General features: G+C 35.1%; 1 protein-coding gene across 1 annotated transcript in view; it reads right to left on the bottom strand.

Annotated features, from left to right (window-relative positions):
- The window catches only part of pde3b (phosphodiesterase 3B), a 64,846-nt gene that overhangs the window by 11,590 nt on the left and 27,880 nt on the right, over window positions 1-25,376 (bottom strand). Inside the window, exons 2-5 of the mRNA XM_051114993.1 lie at window positions 6,078-6,128; window positions 4,613-4,861; window positions 2,077-2,213; window positions 1,510-1,616 (exon numbers count right to left, since the gene is read on the bottom strand). Coding sequence (XP_050970950.1) covers window positions 1,510-1,616; window positions 2,077-2,213; window positions 4,613-4,861; window positions 6,078-6,128 — 544 coding nt within the window. The remainder of the gene's footprint in view (window positions 1-1,509; window positions 1,617-2,076; window positions 2,214-4,612; window positions 4,862-6,077; window positions 6,129-25,376) is intronic.

The raw sequence follows: 25,376 nt of genomic DNA, 5'->3' as shown, positions 1-25,376 counted from the left end.
CTAAAGGTCTGTGAAATGTTGGCATAAACCAAATATTATTGCTTGTCTGTCCGATTAAATAAATGTGGTGTAGTCAACATACTGTACAGTGACCATTTCGTTGTCAAGCAACAAGAAAACAACCAGAAAGGACCCCTTCAGACCCTCATGTTGTGTGTCAAGATCAGTGACCATTGACTTCCATTGTATGGACAAAAAACATGAAAGACATTTCTCAAAATATCTTTAATAAGTTCCACAGAAGAAAAATAGTCAAACAGGTTTGAAACAACATGAGGGTAAATAAACAATGACTAAATTTTCATTTTGGATGAACTATAGCTTTAAGTATTCCATCTCACACACGTTCATACATACATACATTTAGCTATTTATCTTTGGAAAAAATGTTTATATATATATGTTTTATGTTTCACTCAATGGTCACACCACACATTTTTTAGACCAAAGTAGATCTCAACGTCTTCTTAAAAATAAAAAATAAAGACAGATAGATAGATAGCATGATTTAGCATGTTACTACCCTGCTGAAAAAAACAGCTAAAACCAGCCTAAGCTGGTTGGCTGGTCTTAGCTGGTCAGCAGACTGGTTTTAGAGAAGTTTTGGCCACTTCCTTAGTTGGTCAGGCAGGTTTTACCTGGTCAGGCTGGGAGACCAGTTGGATGAAAGACCAGCTAAAACCAGCCTCAAGGGCCAGGCTGAGAGACCAGCTAAAACCAGCTACTTCCAGTTTAAACCAGCTAAGACCAGCCAATTATCTTAAGCTGGTTTAGCAGTTTTTTTTTCAGCAAGGTAGCATGATTAGAATATTGCCAACATGTTGCTAGCATGATTTAGCATGTTGCTAGCATAAACTAGCTAGCTAAAACAGTTGATTTATCAAATCAAAAACAGCTCAAAAACCCAGCTAATACCAGCTCTTTGACATGAAAACCAACTGAACACCAGCTAAAACCAGCTCATTTTACAAAAAACCAGCTAAAAACCAGCTAAAACCTCTCGATTTAGAAAAACAGCTAAAACCAGTTGAGCTAGCAACAAATGGTAAAAACCAGTTGATTTAACAAAATTTAGTGAAAAACCAAAACACTAGCTAAACCAAGTTAAATGAATCTGTTTTAAGAAAAAAAGCCAACTAAAAACCAAGCTAAAACCAGTTGATTTAAAAAACAAAACAGCTTACTGAAGCAAAAACCAGTAAAAACCAGCTAATACAGCTCATTTAACAAAAAACTAAAAAAGATTAATAGACAGACAGACAGACAGACAGATAGACAGATAGATAGATAGACAGATAGATAGACAGATAGACAGACAGATAGATAGATAGATCGATAGATAGATATATAGATTTATTTTTATTTGTCATTTACCTACATTAGGAGGGGGCAGCTGTTGAAGTAATGCCACCTCCACAGTTACGACATGTAAATCATTCTGTCTAATCTCATAACTTTTACAAAATATTATATGAAAGGAAGGTTATTTCACTCTTGATTGGTGCAGACCTGGTCTTCTGGGTACAGTGTGGCCATAGGAGAGGGTGACGGAGGAGGATCTCTGTTTAGGAATAGTCAGCAAGTTGCTGTTCGGCCCATTAGAAACACAACTCTGGCTGTAGGGTTAAAAAAAAGAAGAAAAATGTATAGAAGCCACATGGCAAAATGTGTTACAGCTGAGATGATTAGATGACTAGACAGCTGGAAGCACAATAAAATGACTTAAATCAAAACATTTAGGGAGGTTATATAGTATTTTATGAATGACTAATGTCCCCATTTAGTCCATGTGATCCTAGTTATATGTCTAATTTTCAATGGATAAAGTTTCTTTAGAGATTCCCAATCCAGCATCTGACAGATCTTATTTTAACACTGCCACCTAGAGGACAAACAGTAAAGTTACAGAAAGCATAGCGTCCCACTAAAACCTCAACCGTTTGGTCATATTATATCACGACTACAAATTAACAGATACAAATGCACCCGTGTTCCTGTCCTTCCCCACCCCGGAGGAGTTCAGAGAGTGCACTACGGTGTAAGAGTGCAGTCGTGAGACAGTTTGAGAGGTCTGACCTGCTGAGCTCAGAGTGAGATCTCTTGCCATTGGTGCGTTCCCAGCGTGAAGAGGCAGGCTCCAGTGGGGGCAGAGAGGAAGAGGCAGAACTGCGCCTTAGCTGAGGGGTAGGGAGACTGTTCCTGCTGCTCAGACCCTGAAAGTAAAAGGTTATTTAGGAAGTATTCAATAAGCAGGCATGACTTACAGAGCTCCAGATGCAGGGACAATACCCCTAGAGATACCCAAGGGCATAACTGTGCTTAAGGGCACACAGGTGATGGCTACTAGCAGAGATTGAATCAGCAAATTTCCTAATGTCCTACTGTATTGCTCACTTAGCCCCAAGTTGAGACTATATTTTAAAATGCTCTTCTAAACTGCCTTCTCACCCTTTTCTCTCTCTCGTGTGCAATATTAAAAAGTACTATTCATTTTAGTAAATCGCTCCATTTGGACGGTTCACGAAACTGTCAAACAGTTCGTTAATTTGATTTGGTGCCCAAGAAATATTTTATTGTAATCAAAATTGGAATATACCTTTTTTCAGGATTCTTTGAAGAATAGAATTGAAACTGAAAAATAATTAATATGTAACATTATAAATCTTTGTCACTTTTGACAAATGTAAAGTGTTCTTTCTGAAAAAAATAAATAAATTCATTTAAAAAATAAAAAACTTACAGACTCCAAACTTTTGAACAGTAGTGTATACTGGTACCATATGGGTCATTAGCTGATTTTAGAGATTTTTTTCATTTAATGGTATTGTCTTTATTGGATATACAATGACTCATACTGGAAATTTAATTTTGCGACATTTCCCATAATATTAGACAAACTTTTAACACTGTACAAACACTACAAATGTCCATCTATCAGACTGTACATTATAATGCTGTGATGCCTAAATTCACTTTAAGCATTTAAAACAACTGATTTTACTTTTTAGTATTTAAATTGTAATTTATTTTGACAAAATTATTAATTATAATCATTGAATATTTTAATGGCTAAATGTATAATTATTGGCCCTTGAGCAACAATATAGTATATACCTTTTCTTAGTAGCTTGTGTGTGGCTAACTACTTTTTCAAAAGTGTACACTGTCGTTCAAAAAGTTGAGATCAGTAAGATTTTTAATGCTTTAAAGAAGTCTTTTCTGCTCTTCAAGACCAAAAATACAGAAAAAAACGATGAAATATTATTGCAATTTAAAATAGTGGTTTTCCATGTTAATACACTTCAAAATAAAATGTGTTCCTGTGATGCAAAGCTAAATTTTTATCAGGCATTACGCCAGTCTTCAGTGTCACATGATCCTTCAAAAATCATTCTAATATGCTCATTTATTACTTTTATTATCAATACTGGAAACAGTTGTGCTGCTTAATTTATTTTTTTTTAACCTGTGATACTTTTTCAGGATCCTTTGAAGAATAAAACATTAAAAAGAACAGCATTTTTTTTAAAATAGAAATCTTTTGTAACAATATACACTACCTTTTAAAAGTTTGGAGTCAGGTAATTTTTTCTTTCTTTCTTTGAAAGAAATTTATACTTTTATTCAGCAAGGATGCGTTAATTTGATAAGAATTATATTGTTAGAAAAGACTTACATTTTTAATAAATGCTGTTCTTTTGAACTTTTATTCATCAAAGGATCCTGAAAAAAAAAAATCACAGGTTCCCAAAAAAATATTAAGCAGCACAATTGTTGCCAACCTTGATAAGAAATCAACATATTAATATGATTTCTGAAGGATTGTGTGACACTGAAGACTGGAGTAATGGCTGTTGAAAATTCATTGTTGTATCACAGAAATAAATTATACTTTAAAATATATTAAAATAGAAAACTGTTATTTTAAATTGCAATAATATTACTTTTTCTGTATTTTCAATCAAATAAATGCAACTTTGATGAACATACACTGCCCTCCAAAAGTTTGGAAACACCCCTGGCAAAGTGTGGTTTTGAACGATATCACCATTAATCCTTATCATTTTTTGGTGCAAATACATTAAAGTAACTTGACATTATCATTGAAGACCAGCAATAATAATTTTCATTTTGATTACATACTAATGGCAACATATACATGTCAAAGTCAGACATGCCCCTTTGCCAGCTGTGATGCCTGGTTACTGGTTTAAACTTGGCCCAAGATTTTTGGGTCAGCACACCTCAATAGCTTCAAAAATTGATTGCCAATTAAGTTTAGAATACAATGAATTTAGGCCCAGATTATGCAGGGCTGTAATATTTTTTTCTATGTATAAACTGTTTATGTAATAAAATATATATTCGTAATTTGTGTTGTCCCTTATCAGTGCAAAATTATCACAAATTAAAAAGGATTCATGCCAATATTGTCCAAAACTTTTCTAGGGCATTTCCAAACTTTGGGAGGGCAGTGTAAGAGAATTAAAAAACATTAAAAACTGATCCAAAACTTTTGAACAGCAGTCTAGCTTGATTGCAATTACTCTACTTCAAATTATGAGTGTTTCAAATTATGAGTGTCTCTTTCCCAACACTGCTGCTCACCTACCTTGAGTGGCTTTCTCTCTCCTCTCTCTGAGGGGTCGTCTATCTCAGCACAGGGGTAGAAGCCGGGGAAGGGGGTGAAGGGGTTGACCCGGGGCCGACAGGACCCAGAGAAAGCTCCCATGAGGCTGCTGACGCTGCGCAGTGACGAGAGGACGTGAGGTGAGAGAGACGGGTCCATCAGCAGGTCTGAGACCAGGTTCCTGGCCTCGTTTATCACAGAGAGATCCACACCATTCCCACTCACTGCACCCTAAGTAGACAAAGAGTATATATATATTAGAACATCCATAGACTGCAAAGTCAGGAAATTTGCTGCATAAAAACACTTTACTCTATGTATCTGTTTATGGGACTTACACTGCCTCCTTGTGGTCATTTGGAAATACAGCAGGATTTTAAACACTAACATTTGCATTTGCATTTGGCAGACAGTTTTACCTAAAGTGGGTTACATTGCATTAAAGCTACACATTTTTTTCAGTTAATGCATTCCCTGAGAATCAAACCCATAACTTTGACATTGTTGGCGCCATGCAATGTTTGCGTTACAGGAACACTATAGCATGCCACCCTACTGCTCCAGACTTGTGCCAGTAGTAAGTGTAGCAAAGAATGACTCATTCTCGGAGCCATCCATTTGATAAATCCAGCCAAGTAGCAGAGACAGTTTTTGATGATATCCACTCAGCGGAAAAAAAGGAACCATTCATAATGATATTACAGGAAGAACTCTGGGTATCTATAAACTCAGCTAGTTTTAATCCATCTTCAGCCTTGTGCGTACATGCTGAGCTCATTTTATTGATTGTATTTAATTCAGACCTACATAATTTTTTGAAGGGGGGGAGCAGGGTTCTGATGAAAGTAATAAAATAGAGTGGCGGCACTGCTGCAACCTGCGCGTGTGTGCGAGCTCACACATGTGTGTGGTAAAAGTGCACAGCGAGCACTTCCTCCAGGCTTTGACGTCATTTGGCAAGCTTTATGTGAGCCAGGATGAGGGTTATCCACTCGCAGGTCAGCTGCAGTAATGAGCAGCAGGCAGATGGAGGGGCTACAGGCCTCAGCATGCTAACAGGCTACAAACTGGACCATATGAAGCTCATTCAGACAGAAGGAAAGTGAGAGGAGATGCTGATCTGCATGTGACAGACGACAAAATTCACTCTCTTATTCCAGACTGCACATAAAGCATTATAAAATAAAACTCGCACAAAACATATAATATAATATAATATTAAAAAAAATGTACTTAACATTTAGAACCAAACATTGTGAATGATTACTATTAAAAGTAAAATTACATAAAAAAACAATACTTTTATTTAACGATTTCCATTTTATACAATAAAACATAAATGTACTTCAACAACCTGGATATTGGGTGGTTACCTAATAAAACTTACATAAATTGTGCTGATAAGCTACTCAACAGTGTTGAAAAGATAAACAGGAGTAGTACTGACCTGATATTGTGGCTTGTACCATTGTTTCAGGTCCCAGTCCCACAGGATCATCTAAAGGACACAAAACAAAAGCTCTTTAAAGAACATTTCTTTCACGACTGCCACCCTGCACAAAACCTATGGAAAGTTAAAGACAAAGCAGCAGCTAAATGAGTTATTTTTATGTTGCTGAAATGCTTCTAATCACGTAAAAATAAACATTTCTACGTATTGGTTTGAACAACCGTTTGATGTGTGAGTGAACATTTTGTCAACACCTGAGCAGCGCTTTTTTGTGAGCTGAAAGCTGCTAAACGAAAACCTCTCTGGCGCTTGCAGGAAAAAAAAAAGAAAACCACTGTAACCACAATGAGACGTCAACAATAGCGCTCGCAGATCTTATCTAGCCAAACTACGTCATTTGACTGCATTTCCACGTTATCTGTCTCAGAGGCTCAGAGGAAAGTCACCCAACAGAAGCCAAGTCCCACAACACTATCGCTGAGATAGGTCACAGGCTGTGTCTGTTTTCTCGTATCACAAAGTAGCAAAGCAACCTTTAGAGCTAAATTAGAAAACAAGTTGTCTACACATTCATATATTTAAAAAAAAAAAAAACTCTTTGAACATTTAACTAATCCATTATATACCAAATTAGAGGCCCAAACTTCAAAACACACTTGCACAAGTCACAATTAACATGTTTGGCAACAAAACAAACAGACATTTGAGAAATATGCTTTCATTTTCAACTAAACATATCTTTTTAATTTGACAAATTTGGGATGTATGAGCACTACTAGGCTGGTTGACAAAAATAAGGGGGTCATTTATTTTTCAACATCAAGATTTTGGTTAAAATATATATGAAAGTCTAAACTATAGATTTTAGTTGTACTAACTAATAAGTAAATACATTTCTGTCCATTTTTCTGAACACCTTATATTTTTGCAGTACAATTCTATAGTCCTACAAAGTGACAAATTAATTTTTTAAAAGAACAAATATTTCATGTGGTTTTATGGCTTCATATTAATTAAAAACTATACGTGACCCTGGACCACAAAAACAGTCATAAGGGTCCAAATTTTCAAATTGTTTTTGATATTTATACATAAATAAGCTTTCCATTGATGTATGGTTTGTTAGGATAGGACAATAGTCGTCCGAGATACAATTACTTGAAAGATTAAAAAACAAAAATCTAAATACTGAGAAAATCGCCTTTAAAGTTGTCCAAATTAAGTTCTTAGAACGGCTGTCAAACGATTAATCGCATACAAAATAAAAGTTTGAGTTTGCCTAATATATGCGTGTGTACTGTGTGTAATTATTATGCATATGTAAGTACAAACACATTCATGTATATGTTTAAGAAATAGTATATGTATTTATTAGAATTTTTATACAATTAATATTATATATAAATAAAAATATTTTGTACATTAATAACTCTTAAATATATACATGATTTTGTGTGTATTTATATATACATAATAATTACACACAGTACACACACATATATTAGGCAAACTCAAACTTTTATTTTGTATGCGATTAATCACGTTTAATCCTTTAACAGCCCTAGTTCTTAGCAATGCATATTAATAATCAAAAATGAAGTTTTGATATATTTACGGTACAAAATTTACAAAATATCTTCATGGAACATGACCTTTACTTAATATCCTAATTACTTTTTAACATTAAAAAGAAAAATGAATCATTTTGACCCATACAATGTATTTTTGGCTATTGCTACAAATATACCCGACTGGTTTTGTGGTCGAGGGTCACATATGTATATGTATATACCTTTATAAAAATTAGAATAATGTTAACATTAAGGATTTTAGAACAACATGTGTTTTCCACCAAGGTTCACTTCTGTTTACAATAAAAAGAGACAGAATCCTTACTTTCAGGAATATGGAAACTTTTCAGAGAACACTTGCATGAATTAATTTCGCAACCAAGCAAACACAAATGAGCAAGAGTTCAACAGCATTATCAAAACAGTGGCATGCCACAGTCCTAAAATAATCAGACAAGCACAGTTCGAGAGAGTTCTCGGCCAACAACGGCTCATATGCGAGCGATCGCCATGTTAAACTCAGAAAGCCACTGTAACTGAAAGGCAGCACAGTGTTTGACCACATGGGGGAGTACTGGTGATATGCGTGAGAAGAGCCTGGCTTTTCCACATGGCTCTGAGAGCGGCACAACAGACAAAGCAGAAGTGCCCTGCACCTGCGCTGGCCGTGTCATGTGTCACTTCCAGCAGCTCTGATCTTTAAAACCGGCAGCACTCTCAGGCACTCAGAGCTGTCCAAAAGACATGACCACAGACTCTTACTCATCCAACACACACAGATGGAGTTGATGGAAACAAGCTCACCTGTTTTAACTGAAAGAAAAAGGTGGCACATATACATTAAACCACTCCAAGACACAAAATAAAGACTCAATTCCATGTCAGGATTGGGTTTTGATTATGATGTGGACAGTGGCCTCTTGCTCTTAAATCAGATGTTTTACTGATCAGACAGAGGTGATCACTGTTAGCTGTCAGCATATGCTTAACGCCATCAGACGTTTAGTATGGCAAACAAGCACTGCCATGGCAACCTGACAGAGGCCAGCAAACAATAGTACAAACTTCATGGCAACCAGGATGGTGGGAGATGTGTCAGAAAAAGGTGTCTGACACTTTGTCTCATACACTGGAAAGGTTTTGTAGGTCAAAAAAAGACCTCTTAACATCGGACTGGTCGGACACGTTGGCAGTTACATACGCGCATAAACAGACTTGACCCCTCTGAATGCCCCACAATGTCACAGAGTTACTTAAGCAAATCTCTCAATGTTCTTTCTGGTCCATTGAGCTAATAAACTTACAGATGGAACAGAGATTAACAGAAAAATAAAGGTTGGCCAGTTTCATAAAATCTGCTTCCGTGAACATGTTACAATATTTTGACTCTGGTACGCCTGTTTGGGTCAAATGAACAGCACAGTTGCAGTTCTAATAAATGGGGTCCAAAAAGTTTTGTGAGCAGTGTAACTGCTAATCCATCCTTATATACTACCATTCAAAAGTTTGAGGTCTTTAAGATATCTTTTTTTAAATATATTTGCATTTACATTTAAACATTTAGCAGAAGCTTTTATCCAAAGCGACTTACAAAAGAGGACAAAGGAAGCAATCAAAATCAACAAAAGAGCAATAACATGCAAGTGCTATGACAGTTAGCCTAACGCAGTAAACGTAGCAAGGTTTTTTTATTATTATATAACAAACAAAAAGAAAACAGAACAGAAAAATCAAGCTAGTGTTAGAGGCCTTCTTTTTTTGCTCATTGTTAATTGTACAACAAATAGAGGAAAAAAATGTAAACTTTTATTAAGTAAGTGTGGGTTAAATTGAAAAAAGTGACAGTAAAGAATTTTAAATTGTTACATAATAAATTCTGTCAAATAAATGACCTTGTATGTTTTATCAAAGGATCCTGAACAAAACGTTATGGTTTCTACAAAAATATTAAACAGCACAACTTGTTTTCAATTTATCATTTATAATAATACAGTAAGAAAAAAAGAAAATCAGCATATTATAATAATTTCTGAAGGATCATGTGACACTGAAGACTGGAGTAATCGCTGCTGAAAATTCAGCTTTGCATCACAGGAATAAATTACATTTTAAAAATGTATTAATATTACAGCAGAGAAAAGTTTATATTTACTGTTTTACTGTATTTTGGACCTAATAAATGCCACCTTGGTGAGTTGTCATTCAAACACATTTAAATAAATTGAGTGATGTTGACATGCAGTGAGACAGATCATATCAAGCAAAGCTGAGATTAAAAAAAAAAAAAACTTACACTTAAAACATGTTTGTCTTTAGATTAAAATGCACGTATATTTAAAAGTAACACTATGCAGATTTCCTTGCACACTGTGACGCAGTCAGTGATGTATGTAATCATGAAATCAGAGACTCTCCCCTTGAAATTTGATCACAAGTGGTCACAGGAGAAGCACTTGAGATTCATGTAACTACCAGGTGTAAACACCTGTAAAAAGTTAAAGGATATTGTCTTACCTTGACTCCATGAGTGTTTTCAAAAACTTTTATATATTGCGAAAGGTGAAAAAGTGCTTTTACAAATACAACATAATTATGAATCTCATGAATATTGCGTCTTCAGAGTTCAACGACAAGGTCAAACCTAAAATATTACCTAAAATGTCTTTAAAGAAGTCTCTTATTGCTCACCAAGGCTGCATTTGCATGATAAAAAAAAAATATATAAAAATAGTAAAATTGTGAAATACTATTATAATTTAATGTTTTCTATTTTCAGCGTCACATGATCCTTCAGAAATCATTCTAATATGCTTAAAATGCTGCTCAAAAAAAACATTTATTATTGTTAATAATGAAAACAAACATTCTGTAGAAACCGTAACTTTTTTTTTAAAGATTCCTTGATAAATAAAGTTCAAAAGAACAGTATTTATTTAAAATAGAACATTTTTGTAACAAATGTTCAACAACTTAGCTGTTACTTTTAGACAAAAAAAACACCTTGCATTAATGATATTTTCTTCCTGTTTAAAATACAAGCAAAAAGTAGCAGGCTAAACCCCCATACACGTACATGTGTAAAAATACACTCCCTTAATCTGACCCACGGGCAAAAAGAGAGAGTCTTGTTCTTTTAAGGACAGATAACCTACGAGTGTATTGTGGGAAAAATGTGTCATATAATATTTGCATTACAAAACACAGAAACGTTTATAACACTTGAAAGTAGACCATAGTCTGCAGACATTCGCCTACATAAGGTCAAAGCCATCATACTTTACGTAAACCTAAGGCTAACACAAATAACGTGGGAACTGTGCTGACAATGAGACTAAATAAAAATGAGCCATCAACAAGAGTGAAAAAACAGAACTTCCGTTACTAAATTGTCTTTATGAGAGTGTCAGTGTGTTGAGGTGTGAGATGGAGAGTATAAGAGCGTTGTGTGTTTGTGTTCGAGCGAATCTCAGTCGAGTGGCTAAATAACTGCACACCGTCTGAAACCAAGAGGCCAACCAGGGCTGGCCAAACAAAAACAGCATCATAAAAGCCACGGCACTACACAGAGCCAGTCAAGAGCTTCATCAACACGCTACAAACCAGCCAGTGAACCAGAACAACAAACCAACCGCTGATGAACACGTATCACTTTACATGCAGCAGAGAGACAGGGTTAGAGAGAGACAGAGGAAAAACACCAGTCTGTACTTCATGATTTTATGAAAATGAGAAACCTGTTTTAGTTGATTAGACACACAGCAAACAGTTTGGTGAAGTTTGATATAAGCAAATTCTGTATGATCAGAGATGAATGACAATGAAACGCGGTAAATGACACACATGTAGTTACTGATACTGTGTAGGGGTGATTTTAAAAGCCTGTTCTACAAACTACTAATTAACTATATTTCTACAGTATTTATTTTAATAAAATTTTAATATTTTTTTATTATTTAAAGTTTTATTAAGCAACATTAGTATTATGAACTAATGTGAATTAACAAGAAACAACATAATATACTCATTAGCCTAAATTAATAAATGAAAAAATAATTTGTTCCATAGTACATTCTAAAAAATGCTGGGTTAAAAACAAACCAGTGGTGGGTGAAATATGGACAAAAACCCAGCGATTAGGTTGTTTTGACTCAACTTTCTGGGTAGTTTTATTTAACTCAACTATTGTTTAAAAATGACTATATGTCTGGCTTAAAATGAACCCAAAATTAAAATTAAAAATTAAAAATCAGACACATAATTACTAGAGGCATTAGCACAAATACAAAAGGTGAACATTTATTAATAAATAAGCAATTTTTAAATTACATTTTTAATTATTATTTATTCAACTTATTACCAAATGTTCATTCATTCATTCATTCATTCATATTAATAAATGTTAATTTCCAACCTATTTTACGCAAGAAATATGGTCATTTATAAGCAATATTTGAGTTCAACAAAACTACCCAGAAGTATGGGTCCATGTTTCATCCAGTGCTGGGTTGTTTTTAACCCAGAATTTTTTTGGAGTGTATACATGTCAAATACATATATATAACAAAAATGTATACACTACCATTTAAAAGTATGGGGTTGGTAGGATTTTTCAGGGGGAGAAAAAAAGGAAAGGATGCATTAAATTGATCAAAAACTTCTGTACTGTAATAAAAAAACACTATGTCAAATAAAATCTGTTCTTTTGAACATTCTATTCAAACAATGTATCAGTTTCCACCAAAAAAGCAGCACATCTGTTTTCAGCTTTGTTATAATGAAACAAAAAAATGTTTCTCAAGCACCAAATCAGCATATTAGAATGATTTCTGAAAGATTGTGTGGCTGAGGACTGGCGTAATGACAGCTAAACAGCTTTGTTATTACTGGAATAAATTAGAATTACAATAAAATATACTGAAAAAGAATCAGTTATTTCAAATTGCAATAATATTTCAAAAGATCATTGTTTCACTGATTTTTATAGCCTTGGTGAGTATAAGCAACTTCAAAAACAATAAAAGTCCAATCCCATATTTTTGAATGAAAGAGTATATTTATCAAAATACAGCAAGTAAAGAATTTAGCATATAAGGGTTCACAAATAAACTAGGTCAGGTAGATGAAAGCTACTTGGAGCAATAAAAATGCCAGGGCTAATATTTAAAACTTCTGCCACCAAAAATACCACGTACAAAATGATGAGGTCCATATGTCCAAAATGATGAGGTATATAATTTTAGCCCGCAAAATGTGGTGATTTCGAATAGCCCTATCATGGATGCTAGCAAGCGTGTGTATCTGTGTCCCAGTCTGTGTTCCTGTGGGTGTCGGAGAGCTGACGTCAGTGCAGGCTAACGCCCCTCACGGCTCAGCTCGTCTGCAGCAGCTGTGAGTGTGGGAAAGTCCTGGCTACTCTGCAGTCAACTCCAGCCAGTCTCACAAAGACAAGGTCAACGGCCCTCTCTCAAGTCTCATCCGACCCCTAGAGACGATCACATTTCACATTGAACATTATGACTTTTCGGCCACATTGATCTGAATTGCAGATTTCATGTTCTCCGGGAAAACAGTGCAACGGTTCTGCATGAAATCACACAAAGAAGAATACATCGTAATCAATTCTGATGTTACATTAAGCAACACCACACAATCTAAACCGCCTCTACTTAAGCTGTGAAAAAGCGTCTCACATCCTATTAACCCATGCGTACAGCAACCTGAAACATTTTTAGTGCCAAACATAATTATCTAACAGATATTTTTCCAATATCACTCCTTTGGTCCTTGAACTGGGTACAACCCATCCTTAATGGCTCACAGTCCTGGTCATTACAGAGTTATGCCGTCTTCTGGAAAGCAGTCAGTGACTTCATGCTGAGCAGTGATTATGTCTGGCTCTCAGTCGCTGGTGTCAGGACTCTGACGGACAGGAGAGAGACTGGGGAAGAGGGTTATGTTGTCAAGAGGAGCTGCCAGGCCCGTGGAACACTCCCTGTGCGGAGGGGAATGAAGAGATAGCGTGCCGTCCTGCGCTTTTCACATGAGAGCATCACTTCTCTCCAAACTACTGAGGGTAGTTACAGATACAGAGCGAAGCGACTACGAGTTTCCAACGTACCACTTGGCCGAAAAAGCTATGATGGTGATTGTGTGATTACAGTCTTTCAGGAAATGATGCAAGTCATTATAAGGCGCTTTAAAACAAAGATGCTGTAAATGGGTTGATGCATCAGTTGCAGTTTTATAAATTATTAAAACTGGTTATGGGGTGATAATGGAGAGCCGTTCCAAAGGGAGGGTTTGAAAGCATTTCCCCACAATGTCGTCATGGGATGATGATTTTGATGGCTTTTCTTCTCTCCACAGTAAAGAGAGCTTCAAAATGGCTCACTGTCTCTTTTTGCAGAACATCGACAACCTACCCTAGTAAAAAAGGCCAATAATTTATTTAAAATACATTTATTTCATACTATGTATACTTCAACGTCATTAACATATTTATTGACATATCACTTAAGAAGTACGGTTTTAAAATGATCATTTTGGAGTATTTTGGTTGGAGTATTTCAAGTATTTTATTGCACAATGCATATTTGTAACATTATCCCTAAAATGTGTTTTAATATCATTATTGGTAAGGATTGCATGATTTTAGTCTTTAAATGCAAGAGTACCTTAAGTATACTTGCAATAGTTTCACTTTAGCACAATCAAATATCCTTAAACACATCTTTAGTTACCTCAGCACTACTTACGCACAATTAAAGTGAATTAAGCACAAAATTAGCTGTTCCAATGTTGCAGACTTCAAAGGGTAAGTTTAGCTTCATAAAATTAAGGTTGAACCATGTCACATGGACTATTTTAACAAAGTCATTACTAACTTACTGGGCCTTGAACGTGGTATGGGTTGTATGTCTATGCAGGGTCAGAAAGCTCTCAGATTTTATTAAAAAAAAATCTTAATTTGTGTTTCAAAGATGAATGATGGTTTTATGGGTTTGGAACAAGATGAGGGTGAGTAACTAATGACAAAATTTTCATTTTTGGATGAACTATCCCTTTAAGTATATCAGTTTAGTAAACCAAAATACAATTGCAAATATGTAAATGCATCTGTATATGTTGCATAAAATAAATGTATTTCAAATACATTTTTTTTTTCTTTTTTCACTAGGGTAAACATCACAAGAACTAATTTGATTTGGGTCTGGAATGCAGTTAAGCTGTAAGATGTGTTCCAGTTTATTGTGTGTTGTTGTCTTAGTCTCAGTCTGAGCTCACTAGCATCTGCTTTAGCCATCGCCATTTGTTTTGGTATTACTGTAGGGGGGCTGTGGAGGTGGGGTTATTCAGTGGTCAGCCAGGGTATCTAATTCGCTAGACTAGGAGGAAGGGAATCCTGTCCTGTCTAGGGATGTGCAAAACTATATATTTGAAATACATTAGAAATGACTCTTTTCAAAAAAGCTTTTTTTGCCTTTTGACAAAGCATCTTAAAAGCAATACTGATGGCCTGACGGTACCACAAATGTTGCCAAAAATAAGTTTAAAAATGTAAATATCTGCACTACCAGTCAAAAGCTTTTGAACAGTACGATTTTTAATGTGCTCACCAAGCCAGCATTTATTTGATCCAAAGTACAGCAAAAATAGTAACATTTTGAAATATTTTTATTATTTAAAAAAAATAGTTTTCTATTTGAATATATTTTAAAATGTAATTTATTCCTATGATTTCAAAGCAGAATTTTAGCATCATTACTCCAGTCACATGATCGCTCAGAAATCATTCTAATATTCTGATTTGCTGCTCAAAAAACATTTATTATTATTATTGATATTATTATTATGTTGAAAACAGCTGACTAGAATTTTTTCAGGTTTCTTTGATGAATAGAAAATTCAGAAAACAGCATTTATCTGTTTGTAATCTTTTGTAACATTATAAATGTCTTTATCATCACTTTTGATTAATTTAAAGCATCCTTGCTAAATGAAAGTATTCATTTCTATCATTTCTTTCCCCCCCAAAAAATAAAAAAAAATTATACTTACTCCAAGCTTTTGATTGATATGGTATATAATGTTACAAAAGCGTTTTATTTCAGATACATGTTGACCTTTGGATCTTTTTATTCATCAAAGAATCCTTAAAAAAAAAAAAAAAAAAAAAAAAAAAAAAAATGTTTCTTGAACAGCAAATTTGCATATTAGAATGATTTCTGAAGGATCATGTGTCACTGAAGATGGGAGTAATGATGTTGAAAATTTAGCTTTGATCACAGGAATAAATTACTTTTTTAAAATGTATCCAAATAGAAAACAGTTATTTTAAATAGTAAAACATTTCAAACTTCTGTTTTTGCTGTACCTTGAATTAAATAAATGCAGGCTTGGTGAGCAGAAGACACTTCTTTAAAAGAAATTAAAAATCTTACTGTTCAAAAACTTTTGACTGTAGTGTATATTTACTTCATAAGATTGTATCTATATTGCAGAAAAAGTTTCTTGAGCGTACAAAGGCTGCACTTCATCAAAAATACAGCACAAACAGTAATACTGTGAAGCAAAATAAATGTTTTCTATTTTAAATTTATTTTAAAATGCAATTTGTTCCTGTGATCGCAAAGTTGAATTTTCAGCATCATTACTCCAATCTTCAGTGTCACATGACCCTTTAAAAAACATTCTAATATGATGATTTGGTGCTAAAGAAACATTTTTTACTATTACAAATGTTAAAAACAGTTGTACTGCTTAATATTTTTTTCAGGATTCTTTGATAAATAAAATTTAAAAGAACAACATTTATTTGAAATAGAAAAAGATTGTAACAACAGTCACGTTTGATCAAATGAATTTGCTGAATAAAAGTATTAAATACATATATACTGTACATTATTCATATGATACGAGCAGAACTCCTAAAAAGCAAAATGGAAAAGTAACATAGCAGCCAAATGCTAAATCGCAGGCCAGCAGCCACAAAAGTCGCTGTCATTTTACCCTCGCCAGCCAACCAGATCCCAGTCTCACCAGATCGGATGCTGTGAACAGGTGGGGAGGCTTTACGGGGTCATCAGGGCAGCCCTAGAGTTTGGCTGCCCTCTCTTTCGCCCTGCCTCTGCGCACAGCTGGCTGGCTGCACCGCATCACGTTGCCCCTCTGCTGTTTTGGCACAGCTAAGAGCAAAGAGCTCCAAAGTGACTGCTCTTTTTTTTTTTTTAGGGCTGAAATGAAAATCCTGCTGTCTGAAGTGTGACTGGGAGAGCAGGGAATACAGTCTGTCTGAGTGTGTGACAGATCTCCGACAATGCTGACACAGAAGGCACTCGAGGGAAAGAAAGCAATAGTTCAACACCGCTTGTGTGCGTCAATATGATCAAACATAAGTATAAATAACGTGCACATGAGCACGCATGTAAACGGGCCGTCCCAGCTGCCGTGCTTCTCTGATTTACAGCTAACCTCTCTGGGGTCACCTGCCTCCAACACAAACAGATGCTGCTGACGCAAACCGGGTTCGGTCCACAGTGTTCCTCTGTCACAACGCCTCCATTCCAAGAACCCTGACAGGAAACAAAGGGGGAGACTCCTGGGCTGAATCCTGGAGGAGGGGACGAGGGTTTCCCAAAGGTTGGCGTTGACTCTAGTAATTATGCTCATGTAAGTGTGGCACCTGGAGAATGAAACCCGAGCCGGTCGGACAGTAAATCTGTGCCGAAAGTTATGTGTCGTTTGGAAGACCTGGCTCTGAACCTGCTGACGGTGTGATCTTGCATTTTCCACTCTCTCAAGTCACACTAATTCCGTCAAATGCTACTCCTGGATTGGATTTTTCAGATCTCTTCCAAAGTCCAGCACACAGATGGTTGGGAGGTGTCGTCAGTACTGGATTTTTTCTTTTAAACTGACCTGTGATTCTGATAAGATGTCAAAGCAAATAAAACTGACTAAAATGATCAAATTTTAATAATTAGCCTGAAGAAACCCAACAAGTTAGAGCGCAATGTGAAATACAGTCTACATCACAGCATAAATTGTTTTTAAAAGACTGTCAGGACTTCTGTTTCAACATAAGGTTTGGGTTATGTGTATAAAATGAACAATATTACATTAAGTAGTGTGCAAGCAAACATGAAGAACTGTGGAAAAAATGCACCATGAAGACAAAAAAAAGAAAAACGAAAAAAATACAGCAGCTAACATCTTGAGAGTTCAAAAGCTACAAACACACGCAAGGCTAATCTCTGTTAAAGTGTCTGTCTCTTCACTCATTCTTCAGGTTTTGGCTCTTGGCCGCACGCCAGACCGAGCAGAGCTTGCATAATAACAAACACGTTTTTGCAGGAACAACAAAAATGCCACAAGCTGAGGAAGGTCAACAATATTACGTCAATGATGAACTTTTTCCCACAATGGTATGCTTCAGGACTAAATGGCCCATTGCTATTTGGCTTTGTTCTGCTTTACACTACTTTACAAAAAGTCGACATTATACGAGTCAAAAAGTAACAAAGAACCACACACAAACGTGTTTAGAAAGTACCAGAGCTCCAGCAAGCACATGGGCTCAAAACAAACCACACAAACAGGTTATGGTCTATATATACACAATTATCTGAAAAAAATGCACCAATGCAGAATTATTTCTGTTATGTTTGCCATTGCTACCATAATATGTACACTACATTTCAAAGTTTCGGTTTGGACTTTTAATGTTTTTTTGTTTTGTTTTTTTAAAAAAAGAAGTTTCTTATGCTTATCAAGGCTGCATTTATTTGATCAAAAATCCAGAAAAAAACAGTAATATTGTGAAACATTATTTTAATGTTAAAGGAGAAGTCCACTTCCAGAACAACAATTTACAAATAATTTACTCACCCCCTTGTCATCCACAATGTTAATGTCTTTCTTTCTTCAGTTGTAAAGAAATTACGTTTTTTTTTACATTTCAGCATTTTTCTCCATATAATGGACTGATATGGTGCCCCGATTTTGAACTTCCAAAATGAGGTTTAAATGGAGCTTCAAACGATCCCAAATGCGGTTGTAAACTATCCCAGCCGAGGAAGAAGGGTCTTATCTAGCGTAATGAACAAATTTATATACTTTTTAATGCCAAACACTTGTCTTACTCTGCCTGGATTGTTTTGTTCCGGTTCATGACAGTTAGGGTATGTCGAAAAACTCCCATCTCAAGTTCTCCCTTAACTTCAAAATCATCCTATATTGCCGTTTTACCTTTTTTGTTAAGGGTGTTTGATCTTCTTTGCATGTTCATTTTGCAAAGACTGTCAGTACTTTTGCAGTGATGTAGGATAATTTTGAAAAGATTTTTGAAGTTGAGGGAGAAAATACGATTGGAGTTTTTCAACATACCCTAACTGTCTTGAGGCAGAATACACAGAGTTCAGGGAGAGAAAGACAAGATGAGCGTTTGAGATTAAAAAGTATTTAAATTGATTTTTTAAAATGAAAATAACCAATCGTTTCGCTAGATAAGACCCTTCTTTCTCAGCTGGGAACGTTTACAACCGCGTTTGGGATCATTTGAAGCCGCATTTAAACCTCATTTTGGACGTTCAAAATCGGGGCACCATATCAGTCCATTATATGGAGTAAAATGCTGAAATGTTTTCCTCAAAAAAGAATTTCTTTACAATTGAAGAAAGAAAGACAAACATCTTGGACGACGAGGGGTTGAGTACATTATATGTGTATATTTGTTTTGAAAGTGGACTTCTCCTTTAAATAACTGTTTTCAATGTGAATACATTTTAGAATCTAATTTATTCCTGTGATGCAAAGTTGAATTTTCAGCATCATTACTCCAGTATTCAGTGTCACATGATCCGTCAGAAATCATTCTAATATGCTGATTTATTATCAATGTTGAAAACAGTTGAGCTGCTGAATATTTTGTTGGAACTTGTGATACTTTATTTCAGAATTCTATAATAACGTAAAATAGAACTCTTTTGTTACAATGTAAACTGCTATTAACAAACTACTTAAAAGTTTGTGGTCAGTACATTTTTATTCTTTTTTTTTTTTTTTTTTAAAGAAATTAATACTTTTATTCACCAAGGACGTGTTAAACTGATTAAAAAAAAGTGATAGCAAAGACTTATATTGTTATAAAAGATTTCTATCTTGAATAAATGCTGTTCTTTTTAACTTCTTATTCAAAGAATCCTGTAAAAAGGATCACAGGTTTCAAAAAATATTAAGCAGCACAACTGTTTCCAGCATTGATATTAATTGATTAATAAATCAGCATATTAAAATGATTTCTGAAGGATCACGTTACACTGGAGACTGGGGTAATGGCTGATGAAAATTCAGCTTTGCATCAAAGGAATAAATGATTTTTGACAACATATTAAAATAGAAAACCATTACTTTAAACTACAATAACATTTCACAATATTATTGTTTTTTCTGTATTTTTAATCAAGTAAATGCATCCTTGATGAGCATGAGAAACTTCTTTAAAAAGCAACTTACTGATCGCAAACTTTTGAAGGACACTGTAAAACACAAGTACATGACCAACAAACATCAACTGGTCTTTAAAGTCACAAGGCCCTCCTTACTAAACCCTGAATAAACAATAAACATTGACAACAAAAGTTGAAGCAGGTCTTGTTCAAATCTAGTCTTGTTCCAGAGCGAGCACATGGAGTTCTAGCAGGAGTGTGTGACATATTGACTGACTCTCTCAAACTCCGGCTGATAGGACAGTGTGAAAAGTCTAGAGCATGAAAGGTGAAGCAGCCTCATTCGACCAATTCAAACTCCTCCCCTGCCTTTCTATTTATTAGTGCTTCTAGAAGCTTTCATTGCAAAATAGAGGTTAAACTACAAACTCCACAGGATCAAGAGGTATACAATATTTCCAAGCCACATAGAAAAAAAAAAAAAACATTAGCGTTTTAGGTTTATCACAACATCACTTATTTTCAGCTTATTGCACCCAATATATTTAGCGGCTTAGCTAGCATATTGCGTCCGTACGGCAACGTTAATGCAAGCCATCAGTGTACATATGAGATTAGATTCTGCGAGGTAGTTTGATCCAAAGTTAAAGCACAGCACTCAATAAATCACATACCCATTAATAGTTTGAGGCAGGTGGCATTTCATGTGGGTTCAGCTTTATCTGTGTCCAGTATCCTCTACTGACCTAGACCTCAGCTGTTCAACCCAGCACAAATAGGTCTAAATGACTCTGGACACTGGCTATGTGCCCCACCGTCATGAACACCCTCAACAGACCCTCTCGATGATAGGCCTCTTGAGCTCAGCGTTCATTTGTCAGTTCACCAGTTTACCAAGTTTATCTACTTCTAGTGGACGTTATTAAAAAAAAAAAAGTTATGTGGTAATGCACACAGTTTTGAAATATTCTTTCACAAATGATTTCTTCTGCTCTTGACTAAATTTTCTTAGTCTGCCCTAGTGAAAAAATTACTAAAATGTATTTGAAATACATTTATTTTGAGCCAAGTATACTACAAATACATTTACATATTTATGTGGTTAATAAAAATAGCTGCAACTGTACTTTTGGTATGCTAAGTCTGATCATTTGAAAATTAATTTTGTGCTTAACGCACTTTAATTTTTCAGAAGTAGTGCTGAAGTCCAACTAAAGATATACTTAAGTATATTTAATTGCTCTAAAGTATAATTTAGGTACACCTTAATATATTTTGCATTTAAAGACATTATAGATCATACAATCACAAAATTAATAGTCATATTAAAACACATTTTAGACATAATATTAAGAAATCTACATTGTGCAAAAGAAACACTCTATATAAAGTTTAATTATAATTTATATCATTAAGTCTTAAGTGATATGTCAATAAATATATTCATGGATTTGAAGTATATTTAGTATGAGATAAATTTATTTAAAAAGAATTACGGCATTTTTTTTTTTTTTTTAATAGAGTGACCTTGTTAATTGAAACCAGAATTATCACCGTGTCTCTTGAAAAGCAAAATAAAAGGTATTAATAGTAATTTGACATTATTAATATACATAAATAAACAAACTAATGAAACAGATCAATAAATAAATAAATACATTAATTAATTAATTAATTAATTAATTAAAATTGTCATAAAGAGATTATTTAATTTATAAGTTGTTGTTTTTTTCTGGTGTCTTGACTAAACTCAACACCATGATAAAAGCAACTACCGATACAATAAAATAAAATAGTAAAATAACTACTTTTTTTTTTTTGGCTTCATTAGCCTGATGTCATTTAGACATTACTGAAATTTGTCAGCGTATTTTCTTGTGAATCTGACGTGCAATAGAACAATAAAACCGTGTTCAGAAATGTTACAGAACATGATCTAAGATTGACTCTACAGTAGGCTTTGACTTCCCTGTTGTCACCATCAAGAGCCAGTCATATATTTTATGTAAGTGACTTTGAAAGGAAGGGGCAATAAATAGTGTTTTGCTGACAGACAGACGTTTATGCAGTAATTGCCTTGTAAATGAAGGCTGAACGAACCCAGGCCACTGTTCCTTACAGCTTGATGGAACAGAAGACACACGCACACAGACACACAAACACACACAACGACAGCCTCACGCATAATTGATCCCTCAGAGTTTCTCCAGAACTCCAGTGTTAACATTTACACCCCATAACGTCTCCAAAACGTCAACATGCTGGATACAACACGTCAAGCCCTGGAATTTTTCGCTCCGTGGAGCACGGCTCATGCCAGACTGATTTGTGTCAAGTAAGGCCAAACACACAAACAACGCTGGCAGAGAGGCGTCCTCTCATGCGGAGGGGAAAGAGAGTCGGAGCACAACAGGAAGACTCTACCTGATATGGCCATGGTTGCCAGATAGGCCCAGGCTGGAGGCCTTGTAAGGGAACATCTGGCTTTATCTTGGAATCAGCGCGGACAGACCTCTCACATAAACACAGGCGCTCTGGAGCGCTGCAGATCTCCAGTCACTAACAAGCCCGCGAACGGCGCCGAGCTGCCATCTATTAGAGAACCCAGAGAAATCGCCTGTTGACAAGTGAATCATTTACAAACAAGTGGACGCTCGGGGCCACAGGCTTCTTAACTGCTTATCAAAGCGATCATATAACCGTGAGTTCTTCCTGCTTAACTCATACATACGTATCAATCATATCTAACCAATGAACTGTAAATCAGGGGTCTCAGACTCAAATCACCTGCAGGCCACTAACCAGGTGGTGCCGCTGACAGCCAGCTGAAGAGTTACAACAAATATAAATATACAAAATATAATGAATAAATAACTCTGTAAATAGTTTGTTATGCATTACAATAATATTATAAATTAAAATAGTAGTGTTATATTTTATATACATAAATTAACAAATAGTAAATACCTTAAAAAAATAATATACATCAGGAATTATAATATACATTATATATTTTATATACATTACAAATTAGAGAAAAAAAACATTTACAAATAATAAAACTATTCTAGATCAAACAGGTTCCAGTCCCATCTGGACATCAGAAACATTAAGCTGGCTTTGATGTAACTGTCCAAAGAAATACATAATGACTAACAACACATGGCAATCAATTAACGCACATGGTATGTGTAAATGATATTGTAGTTGAGCAGCAAAGTAGCTGAACTAGCTGTGAAGCGTATCAAAAATAGAAACAGGCCTTTCAGTCAGTGGAGACAGCACTGTCGATTATGTTGGGAGCAATCTAGTTTTGTCATGACAGACACACTTTTTGGATATATGGGAACATGCAGGCTTATTTGTTGTCCTAGCATACAGCATATATTTGTATTTAAGGCCTGTGTTTAAAAAAAATTTAAGACTACTGTATTTCAGGCTATAACCAGCCTTAGGAGAACTTTGAAAACAGTGTATATCCCAGTTAGAATGAATAAATATAGTTTTTATTTTGTATTATACAAAGCAAGAGATGAACTGAATTTTCAGTAGTAAACAACAGCATCCAGGAACATTAAGATACTACGCAGTTTACCAATAAACACACAGCTATGTTAAAGGGATTGTTCATCCAAAAATGAAAATTCTGTCATTGATTACTCGCCCTCATGTCGTTCCAAACCTGTAAGACCTTTGTTCATCTTCAGAACACAAATTAAGATTTTTTTGAATTCTAAGAGCTTTCTGACTCTGCATAGACAGCAACGCAACTACCACGTTCAAGGCCTAGAAAGGTAGTAAGGATATTGTTAAAACAGTCCATGACATTAGACGTAATTTTATGAAGTTACAATAGTATTTTCTGAGCGCAAAGAAAACAAAAATAACGACTTTATTCAACAATTTCTTCTCTTCCATGTCAGTCTCCAACGCACTTTCATGACAGTAGCACAACGCATGCATATTTTTGCTTTATGGATGAACCACATTCTGGGTCTTGAACACTTCAGTTGCGTTGTTGTCTATGCAGGGTTAGAAAGCTCTTGGATTTCATCAAAAATATCTTAATTTCTGTTCCGAAGATGAATGAAGGTCTTATGGGTTTGGAACAACACGAGTGTGAGTAATTAATGAGAGGTTTTTTCTTTTTGGGTAAACTAACCCCTTTAAGGCAAGACACTACAGACAAAAACATTACTGGACAGTTGGGAGATTTTGGGCTATTTGGTTTTCATAACATGTTGTTTCAGACTAATGGAAAGAAAACATCCAAAATACAATTTTAAGTGTTTATTTTATTTCACTTTATCCATTCGCATCTGGTAGATTTCAATTATAATGCATATTTTAAAGGCTAATTTTAAGGCCTATTTCCTGGCTGTTGACAGTATTTTCTGATTTCAAAAAGTAATAAAAATAGATATCCAAAATAAAAAAACTTATCATATATCAACAAAATTAAATGTTCAGATTTCTATTCTGGAAGTGTATGCAAATTAGTGCACATTTAATTAAATAATGCTTCATTTGCATATTTCAACAATTAATTTTAGAAAACTAGTTTTAAAAAAAACGTTTGCAATTCGTAGTGTAATCAATCAACTGGAAAGTATGGTGAGATCTATTAGTTAATGTGCGTTTACCCTGTTCTTGACAGTACTGAATACTACACTAAAATTCACAGCAACGATACAAAGCCACACATTGACAAAGGTGAATAATACCAGCAATAAGATATTTTATAGGAAGCTTTTTGATGATTGTGGCAGTAGTGTTAAGCATTAAGCTGACAGGGGGCTTGTTATAAAAGAGCAGCAGAGGAAGAGCTCTGAGAGGTGAGAGGGGATCAGGGCAGGAAAGGTCAGCCATCTAGTGTGCGGCCATAGTATGTGATGTTTCACTGTGGGATCTCACATGCGCAAACAGGACTTGACGCTTGCATGTTCTCTGTCTTACACAAGAGTGTGGCCAAGAAAGTACAACAAGACAAGACTGTAAACTGAACTAAGCTGCTACTCTTCCCCAAACTCACTGGCACAGCTGTGTTATCGTGATTTGCACCTGACAAGATGTGTACTCTGCCTGCTGTCAATCAACACACTCACATTACGGTTATTCTGGCCAAAACACTTTGGAATAATTAAATATCAGAGACTGATTTTTTTTTTTTCAACGCAAGATTTGCGAAATGCCTGAAAAATGCCCTCATGTCGCCAAATGTGAGTGTAATGATTTGTTTTATGAGAAACATAAAATGGTCCTTCGTTGGCAAAGCAAGC

Source organism: Labeo rohita, chromosome 7 (genome assembly GCF_022985175.1).
Source record: "Labeo rohita strain BAU-BD-2019 chromosome 7, IGBB_LRoh.1.0, whole genome shotgun sequence".
Taxonomy (NCBI): Eukaryota; Metazoa; Chordata; class Actinopteri; order Cypriniformes; family Cyprinidae; genus Labeo; species Labeo rohita.
The sequence above is the reverse complement of the archived record's forward strand: the minus strand, read 5'-3'. Positions and strand labels throughout refer to the sequence as shown.